The following is a 20,313-nucleotide window of genomic DNA, read 5'->3' on the forward strand; positions in this document are numbered from 1 at the left end:
ACTTAGATCCCTAAATCTCCTGTCTTATTCTGAGCAGTCAGGACTAGTGAATTTCTCTCACTTCAGAATGGAAAGCAGGATCATGCTGAAGAAACTAAGCCAGGGAGGCTCCAGACCTAGAGGCACCAACAACTGAAAACAGAGAGACTGAGTAAAAGTCTGCATGTTCAACTGGGCGACTCAGAATCAAGTTACCCTACTTCAAATCCCAGAATATTGCTAGCCAGATGGACTATATTTAAAAGGAGACTAAAGGATGCCATTGTGGAAATTTGGGGATAAGTTCCAAAGGAAAGACCTGTAGTTATTTACATTTGGAGAATCCCCAATAAAAAAGCCAACTGGTGTGACTATGCTGTTCTAATCAGGCCTCATTCTTAAATATGAAACAACAGTCTAGAATCATACCACATTTTAGGAGCACCTTTAACTTGAAAGAGGGCAAAAGAAACAAAAACACTCAACTTAGGTAAAACAAAGACTATCCAGGAAGCAGATAAAAATAATCTTAAAGAGATAAATAAAACATAAGACCACATACAATCACATGTGAGAATAATGATATTTATCTCCCATTTACCCTTTCTCAGGAAACTACTTGAGCAAAATAAAAGGTTTAACCAATAAAAAAATAAAGTCATGAAATCCAGGAAACAAGGCAGAGGCAAAGAAAATTCACAAGGTGATAAAGCTTCACGGGTGACACTCTGAAACAGGCCTGGCAAGCAAAAGTACATAGACTGAATGAAGAAGACAGATGACTTTCCAGAAAAAAAAGTCTGCAAGGGCAAAAACCAGAACTGATAGATGACCTAATAAAAAGAAGAAACTGTATAGTTTCATCAGCAAACTTGATAAAGAATTAATGATAAAAAAAGAATTAATGATAAATGTATAAAAAGCAAAGCAGAAGAAAAAAGTAGATAATCATTGACTTTAGAAAAAACAAAAACGTACACAAGATAGGAAGTATAATAATAGTATATAATATAGTTTAGCTGCAGGCAATATACGGAGCTATAACAAGTATGCATATGTGTCTATGTGTGTGGAAGGAGGGGGAGAGGAAAAGAGGAGTGTTGAGAGGTTAGTGAGTAGGTGGCAAATCCTCATCTCCCATGGTAGGAAGTTAACAGGTAATGTCTAAACTTGAAATTCAAATATAGCTGCATAGACTGACAAGGGTTTAATACACAAAATATACAAACAGCTCATAGAACTCACTATCAAAACCCAAATAATCCAATCAAAAAATGGGCAGAAGACTTGAATAGACATGTTTCCAAATAAAACATAGAGATGGCTAACAGACACATGAAAAGATGTTCAATATCGCTATTAGAGAAATGCAAATCAAAACCACAATAAGGTATCACCTCACACCTGTAAGAATGGTCATCATCAAAAGTCTATAAATAACAAGTGCTGGAGAGGATATGGAGAAAAGGGAATCCTCAAACACTGTTAGAGGGAATATAAACAGGTGCAGCCACTATAGAAGACAGTATGAAGGTGCCTTAAAAAATTAAAAATAGAACTACCATTATGATCCAGCAATTCTACTCCTGGGTAGAACCGAAAAATCTGGAAAAATTGAAAATACTAATTTGAAAAGATATAAGTACCCTAATATTCACAGCAGCTCTATTAACACAGCCAAGACATAGAAGCAACCTTAGTGTCTAAAAACAGGTAATTGGATTAAGAAAATGTGGTATATATTCATAATGGAATATTACTCAGCCATAAAAAAGAATGAAATCTTGCTATTAGCAGTAATGTGGATGGACCTAGAGAATATTATGCTTGGTAAAGTCAGAGATACTAAATGATAGCCTTCACATGTAGAATCTACAAATGAATGTATATACAAAACAGAAGGAGATTCACAGACACAAAAAACAAACTTACGGTTACCACAGTGAGTAGGGAATAAATTAGGAATATAGGATTAATAGATACTACTATACATAAAATAGATCAGCAAGAAGTATTTACTGTATAGCACAGGGAATATACACAATATCTTATAATAACCTATAATGGCATATAAACTGCAAAAATACTGAATGCTTTATACTGGAACTAACATTACATTGTAAATCAACTATTGCAGGAGACCCTGGTTTGATTCTTGGGTCAGGAAGATCCGCTGAAGGGACAGGCTACCCACTCCAGTATTCTTGGGCTTCCCTGGTAGCTCAGCTGGTAAAGAATCAGCCTGTATTGAGGGAGACCTGGGTTTGATCCCTGGGTTGGGAAGATCCCCTGGAGAAGGGAACGGCTACCCACTCCAGTATTCTGGCCTGGAGAATTCCATGGACTATATAGTCCATGGGGTTGCAAAGAGTCAGACATGACTGAGTGACTTTCACTTTAGTTACTTCAGCTTTAGCTATGTAGAGACGTGGATAGACATAAGAGTCCGTCACACAAAGTGAAGTATGTCAGGAAGAGGAAAACAAATGTCATATATTAACACACATATTTGGAATCCAGAAAAATGGTACTGCTAAGTCACTTCAGTCATGTCCGACTCTGTGTGACCCCAGAGATGGCAGCCCACCAGGCTCCCCTGTCCCTGGGATTCTCCAGGCAAGAACACTGGAGTGGGTTGCCATTTCCTTCTCCAAAATGGTACATACGAACCTATTTCCAGGGCAGGGATAGAGACACACATGTAGAGAAAAGACATGTGGATGCAGGGGGGATGGGAATAATAGGATGAATTGGGTGATCAGGATTGACATACACACACTATCATGTGTAAAATAAGTAGGCAGTAGGAACCCACTACAGAGAAGCCAATGGCACCCCATTCCAGTACTCTTGCCTGGAAACTCCCATGGACGGAGGAGCCTGGTAGGCTGCAATCCATGGGGTCGCTAAGAGTCAGACATGACTAAGCGACTTCACTTTCACTTTTTACTCTCACACATTGGAGAAGGAAATGGCAACCCACTGCAGTGTTCTTGCCTGGAGAATCCCAGGAATGGGGAAGCCTGGTGGGCTGCCATCTGTGGGGTCGCCCAGAGTTGGACACAACTGAAGCGACCTAGCAGCAGCAGCAGAAACCCACCATAGAATACAGGAAGCTCAGTTCAGTGGTCTGTGATGACCTAGATGGTTGAGATGAGGGTGGGAGGGAGGTCAAAGAGGGAGAAGATATATGTATACATATAGCTGATTCACTGTATTGTATAGCAGAAACTAACAAAAAGATGTACAGCAATTATATTCCAACAAAAAAAGTATAAAATTTCATAAAAACTGTATAAAAATTCCATTTAAATGAGGTAAATATAGAAACAAACACAAAAAATATTAAAAGTCGATTCCTCTGAGGACTTTATTACTGTAAGTCTGTAGTACCATTTGATTTTAACAAAATATACCTATTTTGTTTTACTAAAAATAAAATATTCTTTAAAATTGGGGGGAGGAGCTAAGATGGTGGACGAGTAGGACAGGGAGAACACTTTCTCCCCCACATATTCATCAAAAGAACATTTAAACGCCGAGTAAATTCCACAAAACAACTTCTGAATGCCGGCAGAGGACATCAGGCACCCAGAAAAGCAACCCATGTCTTTGAAAGGAGATGTTTTATCAATGGTGCTGTATAGAAGGAGAAGTTTTGAAACTACTGTAAAAATAAAACCGATAACTGGAAGCAGGAGGCTTAAGTCCAAACCTTAACTCCAGGGAACTCCTGACTCCAGGGAACTTTAATTGACAGAAGCTCATCAAGCACCTCCATACCTACACTGAAACCAAGCACCAAACAAGGGCCAACAAGTTCCAGGGCAAGACATACCAAGCAAATTCTCCAGCAACAAAGGAACACAGCCCTGAGCTCCAAGATACAGGCTGCCCAAAGTCACCCCAAAACCACAGACATCTCATAACTCATTACTGGACACTTCATTGCACTCCAGAGAGAAGAAATACAGCTCCACCCACCAGAACACCGACACAAGCTTCCCTAACCAAGAAACCTTGACAACCCACCTGTACAAACCCACACACAGTGAGGAAACGCCACAATAAAGAGAACTGCACAAACTGCAAGAATACAGAAAGGACACCCCAAACTCGGCAATTTAAACAAGATGAAGACACAGAGGAATACCCAGCAGGTAAAGGAACAGGATAAATGCCCACCAAACCAAACAAAAGAGGAAGAGATAGGGAATCTACCTGATAAAGAATTCCAAATAATGATAGTGAAATTGATCCAAAATCTTGAAATCAAAATGGAATCACAGATTAATAGCCTGGAGACAAGGATTGAGAAGATGCAAGAAAGGTTTAACAAGGACCTACAAGAAATAAAAAAGAGTCAATATATAATGAATAATGCAATAAATGAAATCAAAAACACTCTGGAGGCAACAAATAGTAGAATAACAGAGGCAGAAGATAGGATTAGTGAATGAGAAGATAGAATGGTAGAAATAAATGAATCAGAGAGGAAAAAAGAAAAATGAATTAAAAGAAATGAGGACAATCTCAGAGACCTCCAGGACAATATTAAACGCTACAACATTCGAATCATAGGGGTCCCAGAAGAAGAAGACAAAAAGAAAGACCATGAGAAAATACTTGAAGAGATAATAGTTGAAAACTTCCCTAAAATGGGGAAGGAAATAATCACCCAAGTCCAAGAAACCCAGAGTCCCAAACAGGATAAACCCAAGGCGAAACACCCCAAGACACATATTAATCAAAGTAACAAAGATCAAACACAAAGAACAAATATTAAAAGCTGCAAGGGAAAAACAACAAATAACACACAAGGGAATTCCCATAAGGATAACAGCTGATCTTTCAATAGAAACTCTCCAAGCCAGGAGGGAATGGCAAGACATACTTAAAGCGATGAAAGAAAATAACCTACAGCCCAGATTATTGTACCTAGCAAGGATCTCATTCAAATATGAAGGAGAAATCAAAAGCTTTACAGACAAGCAAAAGCTAAGAGAATTCAGCACCACCAAACCAGTTCTCCAACAAATACTAAAGGATATTCTCTAGACAGGAAACACAAAAACGGTGTATAAATTCAAACCCAAAACAATAAAGTAAATGGCAATGGGATCATACTTATCAATAATTACCTTAAACATAAATGGGTTGAATGCCCCAACCAAAAGACAAAGACTGGCTGAATGGATACAAAAACAAGACCCCTACATATGCTGTCTACAAGATACCCACCTCAAAACAGGGGACACATACAGACTGAAAGTGAAGGGCTGGAAAAAGATTTTCCATGCAAATAGGGACCAAAAGAAAGCAGGAGTAGCAATACTCGTATCAGACAAAATAGACTTTAAAACAAAGGCTGTGAAAAGAGACAAAGACGGTCACTACATAATGATCAAAGGATCAATCAAGAAGAAGATATACCAATTATGCACCCAACATGGGAGCACCGCAATATGTAAGGCAAATGCTAACAAGTATCAAAGGAGAAATTAACAATAACACAATAATAGTGGGAGACTTTAATACCCCACTCACACCTATGGATAGATCAACTAAACATAAAATTACAAGGAAACACAAACTTTAAACGATACAATAGACCAGTTAGACCTAATTGATATCTATAGGACATTTCATCCCAAAACAATGAATTTCACCTTTTTCTCAAGCGCACATGGAACCTTCTCCAGGATAGATCACATCCTGGGCCATAAATCTAGCCTTGGTAAATTCAAAAAAATTGAAATCATTCCAAGCATCTTTTCTGACCACAATGCAGTAAGATTAGATCTCAATAACAGGAGAAAAACTATTAAAAATTCCAAAATATGGAGGCTGAACAGCATGCTGCTGAATAACCAACATATCACAGAAGAAATCAAAAAAGAAATCAAAATTTGCATAGAAACGAATGAAAATGAAAACACAACAACCCAAACCTGTGGGACACTGTAAAAGCAGTCCTAAGGGGAAAGTTCATAGCAATACAGGCATACCTCAAGAAACAAGAAAAAAGTCAAATAAATAACCTAACTCTACACCTAAAGCAACTAGAAAAGGAAGAAATGAAGAACCCCAGGGTTAGTAGAAAGAAAGAAACCTTAAAACTTAGAGCAGAAATAAATGCAAAAGAAACAAAAGAGACCATAGCAAAAATCAACAAAGCCAAAAGCTGGTTCTTTGAAAGGATAAATAAAATTGACAAACCATTAGCCAGACTCATCAAGAAACAAAGGGAGAAAAATCAAATCAATAAAAGTAGAAATGAAAATGGAGAGATCACAACAGACAACACAGAAATACAAAGGATCATAAGAAACTACTATCAGCAAGTATATGCCAATAAAATGGACAACGTGGAAGAAATGGACAAATTCTTAGAAAAGTACAACTTTCCAAAACTGAACCAGGAAGAAATAGAAAATCTTAACAGACCCATCACAAGCATGGAAATTGAAACTGTAATCAAAAATCTTCCAGCAAACAAAAGCCCAGGACCAGACGGCTTCACAGCTGAATTCTACCAAAAATTTAGAGAAGAGCTAACACCTATCCTACTCAAACTCTTGCAGAAAATTGCAGAGGAAGGTAAACTTCCAAACACATTCTATGAGGCCACCATCACCCTAATGCCAAAACCTGACAAAGATGCCACAAAAAAAGAAAACTACAGGCCAATATCACTGATGAACATAGATGCAGAAATCCTTAACAAAATTCTAACAATCAGAATCCAACAACACATTAAAAAGATCATACACCATGACCAAGTGGGCTTTATCCCAGGGATGCAAGGATTCTTCAATATCCACAAATCAATGTAATACATCACATTAACAAATTGAAAAATAAAAACCATATGATTATCTCAATAGATGCAGAGAAAGCCTTTGACAAAATTCAACATCCATTTATGATAAAAACTCTCCAGAAAGCAGGAATAGAAGGAACATACCTCAACATAATAAAAGCTATATATGACAAACCCACAGCAAACATTATCCTCAATGGTGAAAAACTGAAAGCATTAGGAAAGTCAGGAACAAGACAAGGGTGCCCACTTTCACCTTTACTATTCAACATAGTTTTGGAAGTTTTGGCCACAGCAATCAGAGCAGAAAAAGAAATAAAAGGAATCCAAATTGGAAAAGAAGAAGTAAAACTCTCACTGTTTGCAGATGACATGATCCTCTACATAGAAAACCCTAAAGACTCCACCAGAAAATTACTAGAACTAATCAATGATTATAGTAAAGTTGCAGGATATAAAATCAACACACAGAAATCCCTTGCATTCCTATACACTAATAATGAGAAAACAGAAAGAGAAATTACGGAAACAATTCCATTCACCATTGCAATGAAAAGAATTAAATACTTAGGAGTATATCTACCTAAAGAAACTAAAGACCTATATATAGAAAACTATAAAACACTGGTGAAAGAAATCAAAGAGGACACTAACAGATGGAGAAATATACCATGTTCATGGATTGGAAGAATCAATATAGTGAAAATGAGTATACTACCCAAAGCAATCTATAGATTCAATGCAATCCCTATCAAGCTACCAACAGTATTCTTCACAGAGCTAGAACAAATAATTTCACAATTTGTATAGAAATACAAAAAACCTCGAATAGCCAAAGCTATCTTGAGAAAGAAAAATGGAACTGGAGGAATCAACCTGCCTGACTTCAGGCTCTACTACAAAGCCACAGTCATCAAGACAGTATGGTACTGGCACAAAGACAGAAATATAGATCAATGGAACAAAATAGAAAGCCCAGAGATAAATCCACGCACATATGGACACCTTATCTTTGACAAAGGAGGCAAGAATATACAATGGATTAAAGACAATCTCTTTAACAAGTGGTGCTGGGAAAACTGGTCAACCACTTGTAAAAGAATGAAACTAGACCACTTTCTAACACCATACACAGAAATAAACTCAAAATGGATTAAAGATCTAAATGTAAGACCAGAAACTATAAAATTCCTAGAGGAGAACACAGGCAAAACACTCTCCGACATATATCACAGCAGGATCCTCTATGACCCACCTCCCAGAATACTGGAAATAAAAGCAAAAATAAACAAATGGGACCTAATTAAACTTAAAAGCTTCTGCACAACAAAGGAAACTATAAGCAAGGTGAAAAGACAGCCTTCAGAATGGGAGAGAATAATAGCAAATGAAGCAACTGATAAACAACTAATCTCAAAAATATACAAGCAACTCCTACAGCTCAATTCCAGAAAAATAAATGACCCAATCAAAAAATGGGCCAAAGAACTAAATAGACATTTCTCCAAAGAAGACATACAGGTGGCTAACAAACACATGAAAAGATGCTCCACATCACTCATTATCAGAGAAATGCAAATCAAAACCACTATGAGGTACCATTTCACGCCAGTCAGAATGGCTGTGATCCAAAAGTCTACAAGTAATAAATGCTGGAGAGGATATGGAGAAAAGGGAACCCTCTTACACTGTTGGTGGGAATGCAAACTAGTACAGCCACTATGGAGAACAGTGTGGAGATTCCTTAAAAAACTGGAAATAGAACTGCCTTATGATCCAGCAATCCCACTGCTGGGCATACACACTGAGGAAACCAGAAGGGAAAGAGACACGTGCACCCCAATGTTCATTGCAGCACTGTTTATAATAGCCAGGACATGGAAGCAACCTAGATGTCCATCAGCAGATGAATGGATAAGAAAGCTGTGGTACATATACACAATGGAGTATTACTCAGCCATTAAAAAGAATACATTTGAATCAGTTCTAATGAGGTGGATGAAACTGGAGCCTATTATTCAGAGTGAAGTAAGCCAGAAAGAAAAACACCAATACAGTATACTAACGCATATATATGGAATTTAGAAAGATAGTAACAATAACCCTGTATACGAGACAGCAAAAGAGACACTGATGTATAGAACAGTCTTTTGGACTCTGTGGGAGAGAGAGAGGGTGAGATGATTTGGGAGAATGGCATTGAAATATGTATAATATCATATATGAAACGAGTCGCCAGTCCAGGTTCGAGGCACGATACTGGATGCTTGGGACTGGTGCACTGGGACGACCCAGAGGGATGGTATGGGGAGGGAGGAGGGAGGAGGGTTCAGGATGGGGAACACGTGTATGCCTGTGGCGGATTCATTTCGATATATGGCAGAACCAATACAATATTGTAAAGTTTAAAAATAAAATAAAATTTTTAAAAAAATTAAAAAAAAAAAGAAAAAGAAAATTAATTATCTCCTGTCTGAGAAGAAATGGCCAGTCAATATATTATTTGGATGTGCAGAAGATGTCACTGATATTGACTATAAGTCATATTCAAATCCTCTTCCAAATTCACTTCACTATAATAGATATCCATATAAGAAAATAGGGATTTCCCTGGTGGCTCAGCGGCAAAGAATCCACCTGCCAATTCAGGAGATACGGGAGACGTGGGTCTGATCCCTGGGTCAGGAAGACTCCTTGGAGGAGGAAATGGCAACCCCCTCCAGTATTCTTGCTGGGAAAACCCCATGGACCGAGGAGCCTGGCTATAGTCCATAGGGTGACAAAGAGTCCGACACAACTGATGTCTGAGCACAAGCATAAGACGATAGAAGGAAACAATTCAGAACAAAATCCTGAGAATAATTCTTCCTGGAATCTTAAAATGGAAAGAAGTTTCACAGAATAAGAAACGGTGATTAAGAGAATGGGTTCCAGGGTCAGAACTGAATTCAGGTCCCAACTGTGCTACTTAACAACAATGTGACTAAATTCAGTTTCTTCCTCTCTAAATTGAGTATTTATCTAGAATTTAGGTGGAATAGCCATGTGATTATAATTTATTAATCTAGATTTTAAAAACTGAAGTACAGTTGATTTATATGTATTCATTTCTGATGTATAGTAAAGGGATTCAGTTACACATATACATATTCTTTTTCATATTCTTTTCCAACAGTTTATCACAGGATATATAGTTCCCTGTACTAAACAATAGGACCTTGTGGTTTACCTGTTTTGTATATAGTATCCAATAGTTTGTATCTGCTAATCCCAAACTCCTAATTTATCCCTCCTTCCTAAATTCTGCCATCCTCCTTATCTGGACATTTTGTTTCTCATTCCTAGTTTGGTTTGATGTTTGATCATCTCAATAGCTCCTATTTTTCTATCCACTTGATTCTGTGAAGCTTTAAAGACAGACTAATAACACATATTTGTCATACCTTGGATTTGAGACTTCTCCAAGAATTTCATCTAATTTGTCAATGAAATTAATAAAATTAGACAATCCTTTTATATGTGCCCTTAAAGGATCACATGGTGATGGTGCATATCCTTTCCCTCCAAGCTCTATGGTTCTAATAAACGATGTGGCCACCTATGAATTAAAACAGATGGTTATGTTTAATGATTTAGTAAAACTACATCTTATTTTATGAACCTAGGCACATTTACATATTTCTATGTATATAGGTAAGGTGACTCATTTTTTTATGATTCATGCTACATTTTCATTCAGAAGCAAATAAAAAAAAAAACAGGTGTCATGCAGAAGCTGTGCCAGCCAGAGTGATGGCAACATACAGACAGAAACTGAGACTGAAGAGTCGAGTTAGGGACAAATTAAGGGCATAAGAATATGTTCCCAAGAGTGTATCACTGTTGAGAATTCCCTGTGGTTCAGTGGTAGGACTCCACACTTCCACTGCAGAAGGGACAGGTTCAGTCCCTGGTCTGGGAGTTTTACAGTGCAGCAGCAGCAAAAAAAGAAAAGGAAGTATATCACTGTCTATAAAGCATTAGACAGTGATATTCTATAAAGAATAAATATATTCTTCAACAGATTAACTACTGGCTACTGGAATTGTTATATGGAACAAAGGGATTTTTCAGTGCCAACCGTGTTGAGTTATTCAAGGTTGGACAATTAATTCCACTCTTCTAAATCTTAGCTTCTTTATTTGTAAAATAAAGATTTAGATGAGATAATTACTAAGCCCCATCTAGCTTTCACATTTTAGGATTATTTGACCATGTGTAGTTCAAAAGGCCTTGCTTTTACTATGATAAAAAATACATGCTTGATGGTTATACATTAGGCCATCTCCATCAAAAACAAAATGTTCTAAAGCTGCATTTTCCAAAGTATATCCAAAGAAAGAAAAAGAAAAATCTCTGAAATTTAAATAATCTGAGAAAAGTTCCATAGTTAAATTATTTAGGAAACAACAAATTAAATAGCAAGGTTAACTTAAGCTGAGTTCCTTATGGCAGGACTTCTCAGAGCTTTTGATATAAACTCATGTGTTCTGTATATCCAAAAAGGGTATACATGATTTCCAACTTTTTGCCCTTGGAAATATTTATTCAAAGAACACTGAATAGGAAATTCTGCCTCTGGAAATTATTTATTTCAGGAAAATTTAACTGCACTAGCATTCTACAGAACACATGTAGGCAAACACTGCTTTATAAAATATTCCCTTATTAACTTTGAAGGATATAGTAAGGAAAAAAATACCAAAGACTTTCAAATACATGAGGTAGAACACATATTCACAATTTAAAAGTTGTTATATCATAGTTACAAGAATTCTACATTAAGGTACATGGATCCACAGTTCAGAATCTCTAAAAAATCTTGAAAATATAACATGTCCATACCAAAAAGATAGACATCTGTTTCTCTCGAGCAGCATGTTTCAAATCAGTGAAGGCTTCTCTTCCAAGTCCTCTATCAGGAATATTGAGAATATGAGCCAGAGCCAAGTCATTCTTCGAATTCACTAGCAGGTTTAAATATGAGTAGATAATTTTCTTTGCTAGTAACTGTACCTGTACAATAAAATATTTCCTTTATTGAAGATTTCTAAATTCACAAATAATCTTTTTAATATGCAGTAAAATACTTATGATCATTTAATGACAAATGCTTACTCAGCTCTTTGGGAAATGAGAATTGCCATATAAACCAAAAATTTGGTTTGAACAAAGAACATATCCTTGCTCATGAAACTAACTTGCCATCAATGAAAATCTGTAAATAACAACTATCATAATTGCTGGAAAATGTCATCTTAGAAATGATATAAAAGGTACAGCTGCATTTCTGATGAGACCTGATCTCATTCCCCTACATACATTTGCCACTAAATAATAACCAATAATGAAGTCCCCTGAAGCATAAGGGACGGGCCTATGGGCACTATTTGGTCCTATACCCATGCCTCTTTACAGGGCAAGATATAAGGGCTGAAGTTAAATTGCTCAATTTTTTAAGAATTACAAGATACTGACTTTCATAATACCAAGAAACCAACTGAGTATTAAAAGAGATTCAACCAAATGTTAGCAAATAACAGCAAGTAGCTGTTGTTGGCATTAACTACCCTAAAACACAGAACTATAGACTGTTAAAGCACAAGATAAAAATAATATTTGGGAGAACTTGATATGTTCATCAGTTCTTTCATATATGAATAATCCTTCACAGTCAAATGATAAACCAGGGCATTCAAAGATCTTTTTTGTTCAAATTAGCTAATCATAGCTTTTCAAGGCCTTGCAACTTCTACTACTACAGAATTAATAATATGAATTCCCACAGGTAACAACTACAAAATATTAGGTAAATTTTTTAAAACCTAACTATGTAAAGACATGGACAGCATCCAAGAGCAGACACAAGCTGGAGAAGAACTTAATTTTAGAAGAACTGCAACAAATAGGGTAAGAATTTCAAGTTTGTGGTTATTCAATAATAGGGGAATTGTGATTTCCAGTAATAGTGACTGATCATGTGAACCCCTTAAGTAACAAACATTAAATACTAAATTAAAAATTTTAAATACTACTAAAAGATACTGGGAAGTATTCAAAAAATAGAAGCTGGAGAAACATTTGGTTTTAAAAGAATTGCAATAAGAAGGGTATGAATTAAGTTTGAGGTTTACTGGCCCAAGTTTCATGACTATGGCTGTGGAAAACAGACGTGACTAAAGGTGCCAGAGATTAGAATTCAGGGCTGGGAAAACAGCTAGAAATTTAAAATAGGAAATTCTGGAAACAACTGAGATTATAAATAGCCAAAATCCCTAGCTGACAGCGAAACTATGCAAGCATAGGGAAGATTTCACAGGCTCCATCTAAAATAGACAGCAATCAGAAAGAAATATATGCTAGAAAGATTGAGTTATAAAGAACTGGAGCTATGGGTCTGAAGGTTTCTTAAACCAAGTGCACTCCACAACTGTGTATAGCTTAAGTGACAGAGAGCTGAAGCTGGACAGGCTTGAAATATTAAATATACAAAGCCAAAACCTGTCAGAACAACTGGAAAATTCAGGAAAATCCCTAGGAAAAAGGAATCCATGGAAAGAATAAGCTCCATATCATTCCCAAATACTTGGCTAACGGCCAAATTTGGCAGGCAGAGGGAAGGGTTACAAAAGCCAAGCTAAAAAAAAAAACAAAAAGAAACACACACAGTAAAGGGAAATCATAAGAGAGTTATCCAAAAAGCTGCACGCCACCAAGGAGACAAAATATCAAGTTGGAATCCAGGCAAGTCACCTGCATACCAGAACAAAAAACCAATGTTCTGCAGTAGAACACAAGAAAAAACTAGAGTTTCTATAAAATATTACCTATGTCTTGGTTTCATCCAAAAATTACTAGACAGTCAAAGAAAAAGGAAAGTGTGACTCCTTTTCAGGATAAAAAGCAGTCAATAGAAAATGTCACCAAGTGGACCTACGTATTAGAATTTAGCTGACAGAAGATCAAAGAAACTGCTATAGTCAAAGAACTAAAATAAAATGTGTTCAGTGAATTAAAGCAAAGTATGTTATTGGTGACTTAGAGGAAATGACAACAGAAAAGTGGACACTATAACGGAAGAAAATTCTAGAGATAAAAAGTACAGTAACCGAAACACAATATTTGCCAGGTGTGCTCAACAGCAATTTGGAGAAAGTAAAAGAAACTATGCAAACATACAGATATATCAATAGAAATAACCAAATCTGAAAAACAAAAGAGAAGAAAAAAAAAGAAGAAATAATCAACGTATCTGTAATTGAAATCTCTGTAGAGGAGTGAAAGAGACAGAAAATATATTTGCTGAAATTATAGACAAAAGCATCCCAGATTTGATGGAAAACATCAATTTATTGATCTAAGAAGCTACTCAAGCAGGAAAACACAAAGAAACTCACTCCTGTAACTTACAATTGAACTCTGACATCCAAAGATGAAAAATCTTAAGAGCAGCCAGAGCAAAATGACACATTACATATGCAAGATAAGGTTAACACATCATCAAAAATTAAGTAAGCCAGAAGAAATAGAAACAACATATTAAATATGCTGAGACATGATCTTAAAAATTACAATTACAGTAGTCAAGATGGCATAGTATTGATTTCCTTCCCATGGCAGAAACTTTGGAACCCAAGTGATACTCAGTCTTAACTTTCCTATTTCCTTGAGGCACTAAGGGGTGCTCCCCCTCTTATTTTTTAACAGATACTTTAAATAGACTGGAAAATATGTTTTAATGAAAAGACTTCTCACAGGAGTATATATATTCTTGGAAAACACACAAATCTTATTATAAATTGCTAATATGTTACAATTTAATTCCACCTTCTGTGAAAAAAAGGAAAAAATATTACTTAATGAGCATCAGGAAATTTTCAGGCCTATAAAGATGGACTTAACCTGTCTTCATATAAACACTAATATAAGCATTCTAATATAAAAACATTACAATTTAGTCATTCCCCTAATGAGGATCATTTAGATTCCTCCAAATTTTTATTATAAACATTGCTGCATGTATATTCTAATACTGATCTCCCAGTATACATGTTGAGTGTTTTTACTGTACTACTTTTTTTATTTTAATACATACTGCCAAGTGTTGTTCACTTGTACCTACTTATACCCTCACCTATAGTGTAGGAGAGTTCCCATTTTCCTATACCCTGGCCAATGCTTAGTGTTATAAACTAAAATTTTTACCTATTTCCTCTCATTACCAGGAAGACTAAGCATCTTTTTAAAATTGTGGTGGCCATCTTTATTTTTTTTTCATATTAATTGACTGCTCTTTCTTTTGCATAACTTTCTATTGTGTAATTTGTTTGCTTTCTTATTATTAACAGTAGTTCTTTTTATACCCCAGCAAAGATCATCTCTCAGTCTGTTGCTTACTTTTTACTACTGTTAACAGAACAGGTCAAGAAATTTATGCTTTGTAATGATTAAATTCATTAATCTTTTCCCTAATCTTTTTTGTTTTCTGGGTCTTAAGAAGCCTTCTCAACCTTGAGATGATAAATATCTTTTTAATAAGTAAATAAAAATTGTTAAAAAAAAAAAAAGATAACACAGTATTTACAAAGAGACAGACACTCAGATAAATGAAACAGAACAGTCCAGGAAGACACCCAACTCAGAGAGTGGCGGCAATTGATCATCTACATATAAAACAAATGAACCTCACCTATACCTCACATCTTTTATAAAAATTAACTCAAAGTAGACCACAGACCTAAATGTACCAGAAGAAAACAGGACAATATCTTCATGAATTTGAATTAGGAAGAGTTATTACATATGACACCAAAGGTACAATCCATAATATGAAAAAAAATTGATAAATTGGATTTCATCAAAATTAAATTACCTGTATGTGCTCCCATCTTATTTTCACCCTTTCAACTACTTTCACCCTGCTCTGGAATCCAGTTTTTATTTTCTTTTTTTAAATTCTTAGATGTTTCTCTCAGAATCTTCACTTGAAATCCTCCCCTTGGCTATTATCTTAGGAAAATGGACTCAGAAAGGCTAACCTCAACTTATGTTCAAAACTTATGAAATTCATAAACTATGCAGTGACTGATAACTTAGCTAAAGATCCAATAATTTATCATCTGTAAACTCTAAGAAAATATTTTCCTTATTAAAATTAAAATTTCTTCATATTCTGTCTAATCTCATTAAGAAGCATAAGAGAGTTAAAAGGTAGAAATAAAAACTCACAAATCAATAGAAAGTTTCTTAGACAATTATTAAGGAAGCTTCAAGTTCATATACATACTAAAAGCAGTTTTAAAGATAACATGCTTTGGGATTACTTAAGTTTTATGGGAAAAAAAAAATTCTTGAAACATGGGAGGCAGTCAAGGTCAATTAAAAAAATCTCAATGGACAGGAAAAGGTTACCTTAAATATGGACTCAAAATATAATTTAAGCAAATCTGATTAAAACAAACAGTTTGAATATTAACTCTATGAAATTATTTTTCTTAAGTATTAAAGATATTAAATGTTACCTTTGCAGAGAGGATCTCCGCTTTTCCAGTATAAAGTAGCAATTCACATATTCTCCTTCTTATTACCTGTTATACCTCTGCATATCAGTCAATTATAATTCTCTACGTAAGTATCAATACTTTCTAATACTTTGTTTTCTTAAGTCTTTCTACTACTTTATGGGTTCCATGAGAGCAAATGATGTATCCTCAGGGCCTAAAAGAATGACTGGCATTATAGCAGGTAATTAATCCATTTTTATTAATAGGTTCTCAATCTGCTTTTATTCAATGGTAAATGAAGGAAAAACTAATACATGTAGCTGGCCCTTTTAGATTATTTCAAAATTGAAATTAATAATAAAAACTTGTGTGCTAAGTCACTTCAGGTGTGTCTGACTCTTTGCGACCCAATGCACCATAGCTCACCAGGCTTCTCTGTCCATGGGATTCTCCAGGCAAGAATATTGGAGTGGTTTGCCATGCACTCCTTTGAGGGATCTTCCAGACCCAGGGATCAAACCCATGTCTCTTATGTCTCCTGCATTGGCAGGTGGGTTCTTTACCACTAGCATCACCTGAGAAGCCCTTATCTGGGATCAAATTAGTGCTCACATATTCTTTATTACATTGGCTTACAAAGAAAAGTACTGAGGTACAACTAAATTAAAATCATCTTTAAGATCTATTCTAAAATTTTATTTTAATAAAAGGTATAACATAGTTTTCTGCTTTATTTCAAAAGTCCTTTTATCTCTACTTTCACAGTAAATCATAATACATCATGTGAATTTATAATACAAGTTTCCATTTTAACCTCACAGTGCAACAGTCTGTCTAAAACACACAGCAAGGGTGACACAAATTCCCAAAAATCAAAGCAGAGAAAAGAGACATTGTAATCAGAAACTTTTTTACTCTTTCTACATTTAATTTCATGCAATCTGTTTCACTTTGCTTCTCCTGTCCAAAAACAATGAGAGTTTACCAATAGGTATATGTGTGATCCTCACTGGGTATAAAACCAGGGCTTAAACTCCCACATCTCCAGCTATAGGAGATTTTCTTTAGGGTTAGAAAATTCTGTCCTTTTGTGATGTTAGAAAAACATCAGGCAAAAACATCTTGGAGTCCTCACAGAGTGTTTCTTTTAACTCATGGCTACAATTGGAAATCGATCCCTATCATTATGGTCAGATAACATGGCAGTTATGGTTTCCCTGCTCTTGTATTTGCAAGTGGGTTTTAAAGTGGCTCTCTGGAAAAGCATTCCACATAAATACAGTTATGATATCCAGAAGCAAGGGCCTAAATTGAAAAAATCCACAAGATTGAAGCTTTTACAAAGATACCAAAAATAAAGATACTGTTCCATTTATTTGTTTAATAAACTGATTCTATCCATACCACAAAATACTTGCAATGTTTGTTTAGAAGTTGAACAATTTTATTTAAACTTTCTGAGAACTTCAAGTTTCTTTTCCTATCCCTTAACTATTATTGAAATGCATATATACTCAATCTTAATTTAAAGAAAGTCAGTTTTTCTAAGTTGAGATTAAAATTTATACAAGTATTTTTTTATTTCTTTGTCAATACATAAATTCTTACATTTAATGAACAAAAAAATTGGACTAGAACTAATATACTTGTAGAATTTTTTATTTAACTGATTATTTTCTTTTGTGGCCTTTATTCTATTTTTCCCTTCATTACTACAGAATTTCTAAAGCAATGTTTAATACTTCAGGGGGAAGAAAATGAAGCAAAATAAGGAAACAAAAACAGTGTTTCTCCAACTCATTCCATTCATCTACTTGAGAAACTGGTGTGGCATTAGTAGGCACACTTGGTGATCAAAATATATCTTTGCAAGAATACAGCCCAAAAACTTATTTTGGAATTTTAATAGAAATATATTGCCCTCCAAAAATACTCTGCAAAAGAAAAATTAGAATTCTGCAAGTAACAGAAAAATGGTTGAGAGGATGGCTGTTACTTTAATAGTCCTCATAAAATTGAATTCATCAGCTAACTGGTGGATAAAAATCTCTCAGAAAATATAATCCAAGAAGGCAAAAGATAAAAGTAGACGATTAACACTAAGAAACTACCATTGTTGTTGTTTTTTTGTTGTTTTTTTTTTAATTGGAGGCTAATTACTTTACAATATTGTAGTGGTTTTTGCCATACATTGACATGAATCAGCCATGGGTGTACATGTGTTCCCCATCCTGAACCCCCCTCCCACCTCCCTCCCCATCCAATTCCTCTGGGTAATCCCAGTGCACAAGCCCTAAGCGCCCTGTCTCATGCATAGAACCTGGACTGGCAATCTATTTCACATATGGTAATATACATGTTTCAATGCCATTCTCTCAATGCTATTCTCTTTGCCTTCTCCCACAGAGCCCAAAAGTCTGTTCTTTACATCTGTGTCTCTTTTGCTGTCTTGCATATAGGCTCATCGTTACCATCTTTCTAAATTCCATATATATGCATTAATATACTGTATTGGTGTTTTTCTTTGACTTACTTCACTTTGTATAATAGGCTCCAGTTTCATCCACCTCGTTAGAACTGATTCAAATGCATTCTTTTTAATAGCTGAGTGATATTCCATTGTGTATATGTACCACAGCTTTCTTATCCATTCGTCTGCTGATGGACATCTAGGTTGCTTCCATGTCCTGGCTATTGTAAACAGTGCTGCAATGAACGCTGGAGTACACATGTCTCTTTCAATTCTGGTTTCCTTGGTGTGTATGCCCAGCAGTGGGATTGCTGGGTCGTATGGCAGTTCTATTTCCAGTTTTTTAAGAAATCTCCACACTGTTCTCCATAGTGGCTGTACTAGTTTGCATTCTCACCAACAGTGTAAGAGGGTTCCCTTTTTTTAAATAAAAAACTAAAGGCTTACAATGAAGGCCTTCAGTTTCTATGTACCAAGTTCACAAAAAGTTCGTTCCAGTTCTCCTGTAGGCTGTTAATAAAATCCTTTTTCATGGTTATCCCTTTAGGATAATTTTTTATTGTAAAATAAGTTTAGTGGTGATAACTTTATATAATTCACTCCCAGAATTTGAAGCTACAAATATTAGGGTCTTTGAGTTATGCTGGATTCTTATATGCAACTGGCATAAACCCCATTATTTGAGCTCTCTTAATCACTTTTATAATTTCTTTTTGTTTCTTCTAACAAAGACCTATTATATCCCTTCCATAAATTCATCTAGTAAATAGAGAAATAAACTGGGATAAAGCTGTACATTCTTATAATCTACCCATTTTCCACATAAAATACAATTTTTTAAGAGGCTCCTTAATAGGATTTTCCATTAGAACAGGCAGGACCTCACTGCTGGTCATTTAGGTCATTTTACATGTATAATTATCCTCTTAAGTAAAAGGCACAATAACAATTATTGCTTCCTCCCTAAGGTCTTTAAGATAGATCAAAAAGATCTATAAGTGATCTACCATCTCGAGGGGGAAAGTACTCCTTAAGTATCACAAGAAAAGATGAGGCAATTTGGTAAGCATCTTGTCAAGGTAGGACGAAAAAACAAGCAAGCAAGAGAAAACAGTTACAATCACTAAAAGAAACTATGCCTAAGCAGGAAGCAATCAAAGGTGGGCTTGGATATTTTCTTGTACCAGAAAAGAAGGAAGTGCTCAAAAGTCTAAGAGGGCCCAAATTGAAGTGGACCCCTACATTTTAGCACCAAAGATTAATGACTAATTGATTTTAAAATTCTGAATAAATAAAAATTTGTAAGTACATAGTAATATAAACACACATAAAAAGAGAAAGAAAATAGAAAAAAATCTATTTGCTTCCTATAAGTAACTATTACACTAACTCCTAAACTGGTAATTAAAAGGAAAGAATTAAATAGTGATCCTGCCATTTTTAGGGAATTGTACTTCATCCCAGTTAATGAGATAAAGCTCTTCTTCACTGAGAAATGA

The 20,313-nt window shown here is 35.4% G+C and overlaps 1 protein-coding gene across 6 annotated transcripts in view; it reads right to left on the minus strand.

The window, feature by feature from the left end:
* The window catches only part of PARPBP (PARP1 binding protein), a 67,875-nt gene that overhangs the window by 29,890 nt on the left and 17,672 nt on the right, over nucleotides 1-20,313 (minus strand). For 4 of the 6 annotated variants that reach the window (XR_008712857.1, XM_055575297.1, XM_055575306.1 and 1 more), the window contains 2 exons: nucleotides 11,687-11,857; nucleotides 10,246-10,400 (listed from right to left, as the gene is read on the minus strand). The exons of the other annotated variants lie outside the window; for them this stretch is intronic. Coding sequence is in view for 3 of the 4 variants with exons in the window: in XM_055575297.1 (XP_055431272.1) it covers nucleotides 10,246-10,400; nucleotides 11,687-11,857 (326 nt within the window). In the remaining variant the exon portion in view is untranslated. The remainder of the gene's footprint in view (nucleotides 1-10,245; nucleotides 10,401-11,686; nucleotides 11,858-20,313) is intronic. 6 annotated transcript variants of the gene reach the window in all.

Source organism: Bubalus kerabau, chromosome 1 (assembly GCF_029407905.1).
Source record: "Bubalus kerabau isolate K-KA32 ecotype Philippines breed swamp buffalo chromosome 1, PCC_UOA_SB_1v2, whole genome shotgun sequence".
Classification (NCBI taxonomy): domain Eukaryota; kingdom Metazoa; phylum Chordata; class Mammalia; order Artiodactyla; family Bovidae; genus Bubalus; species Bubalus kerabau.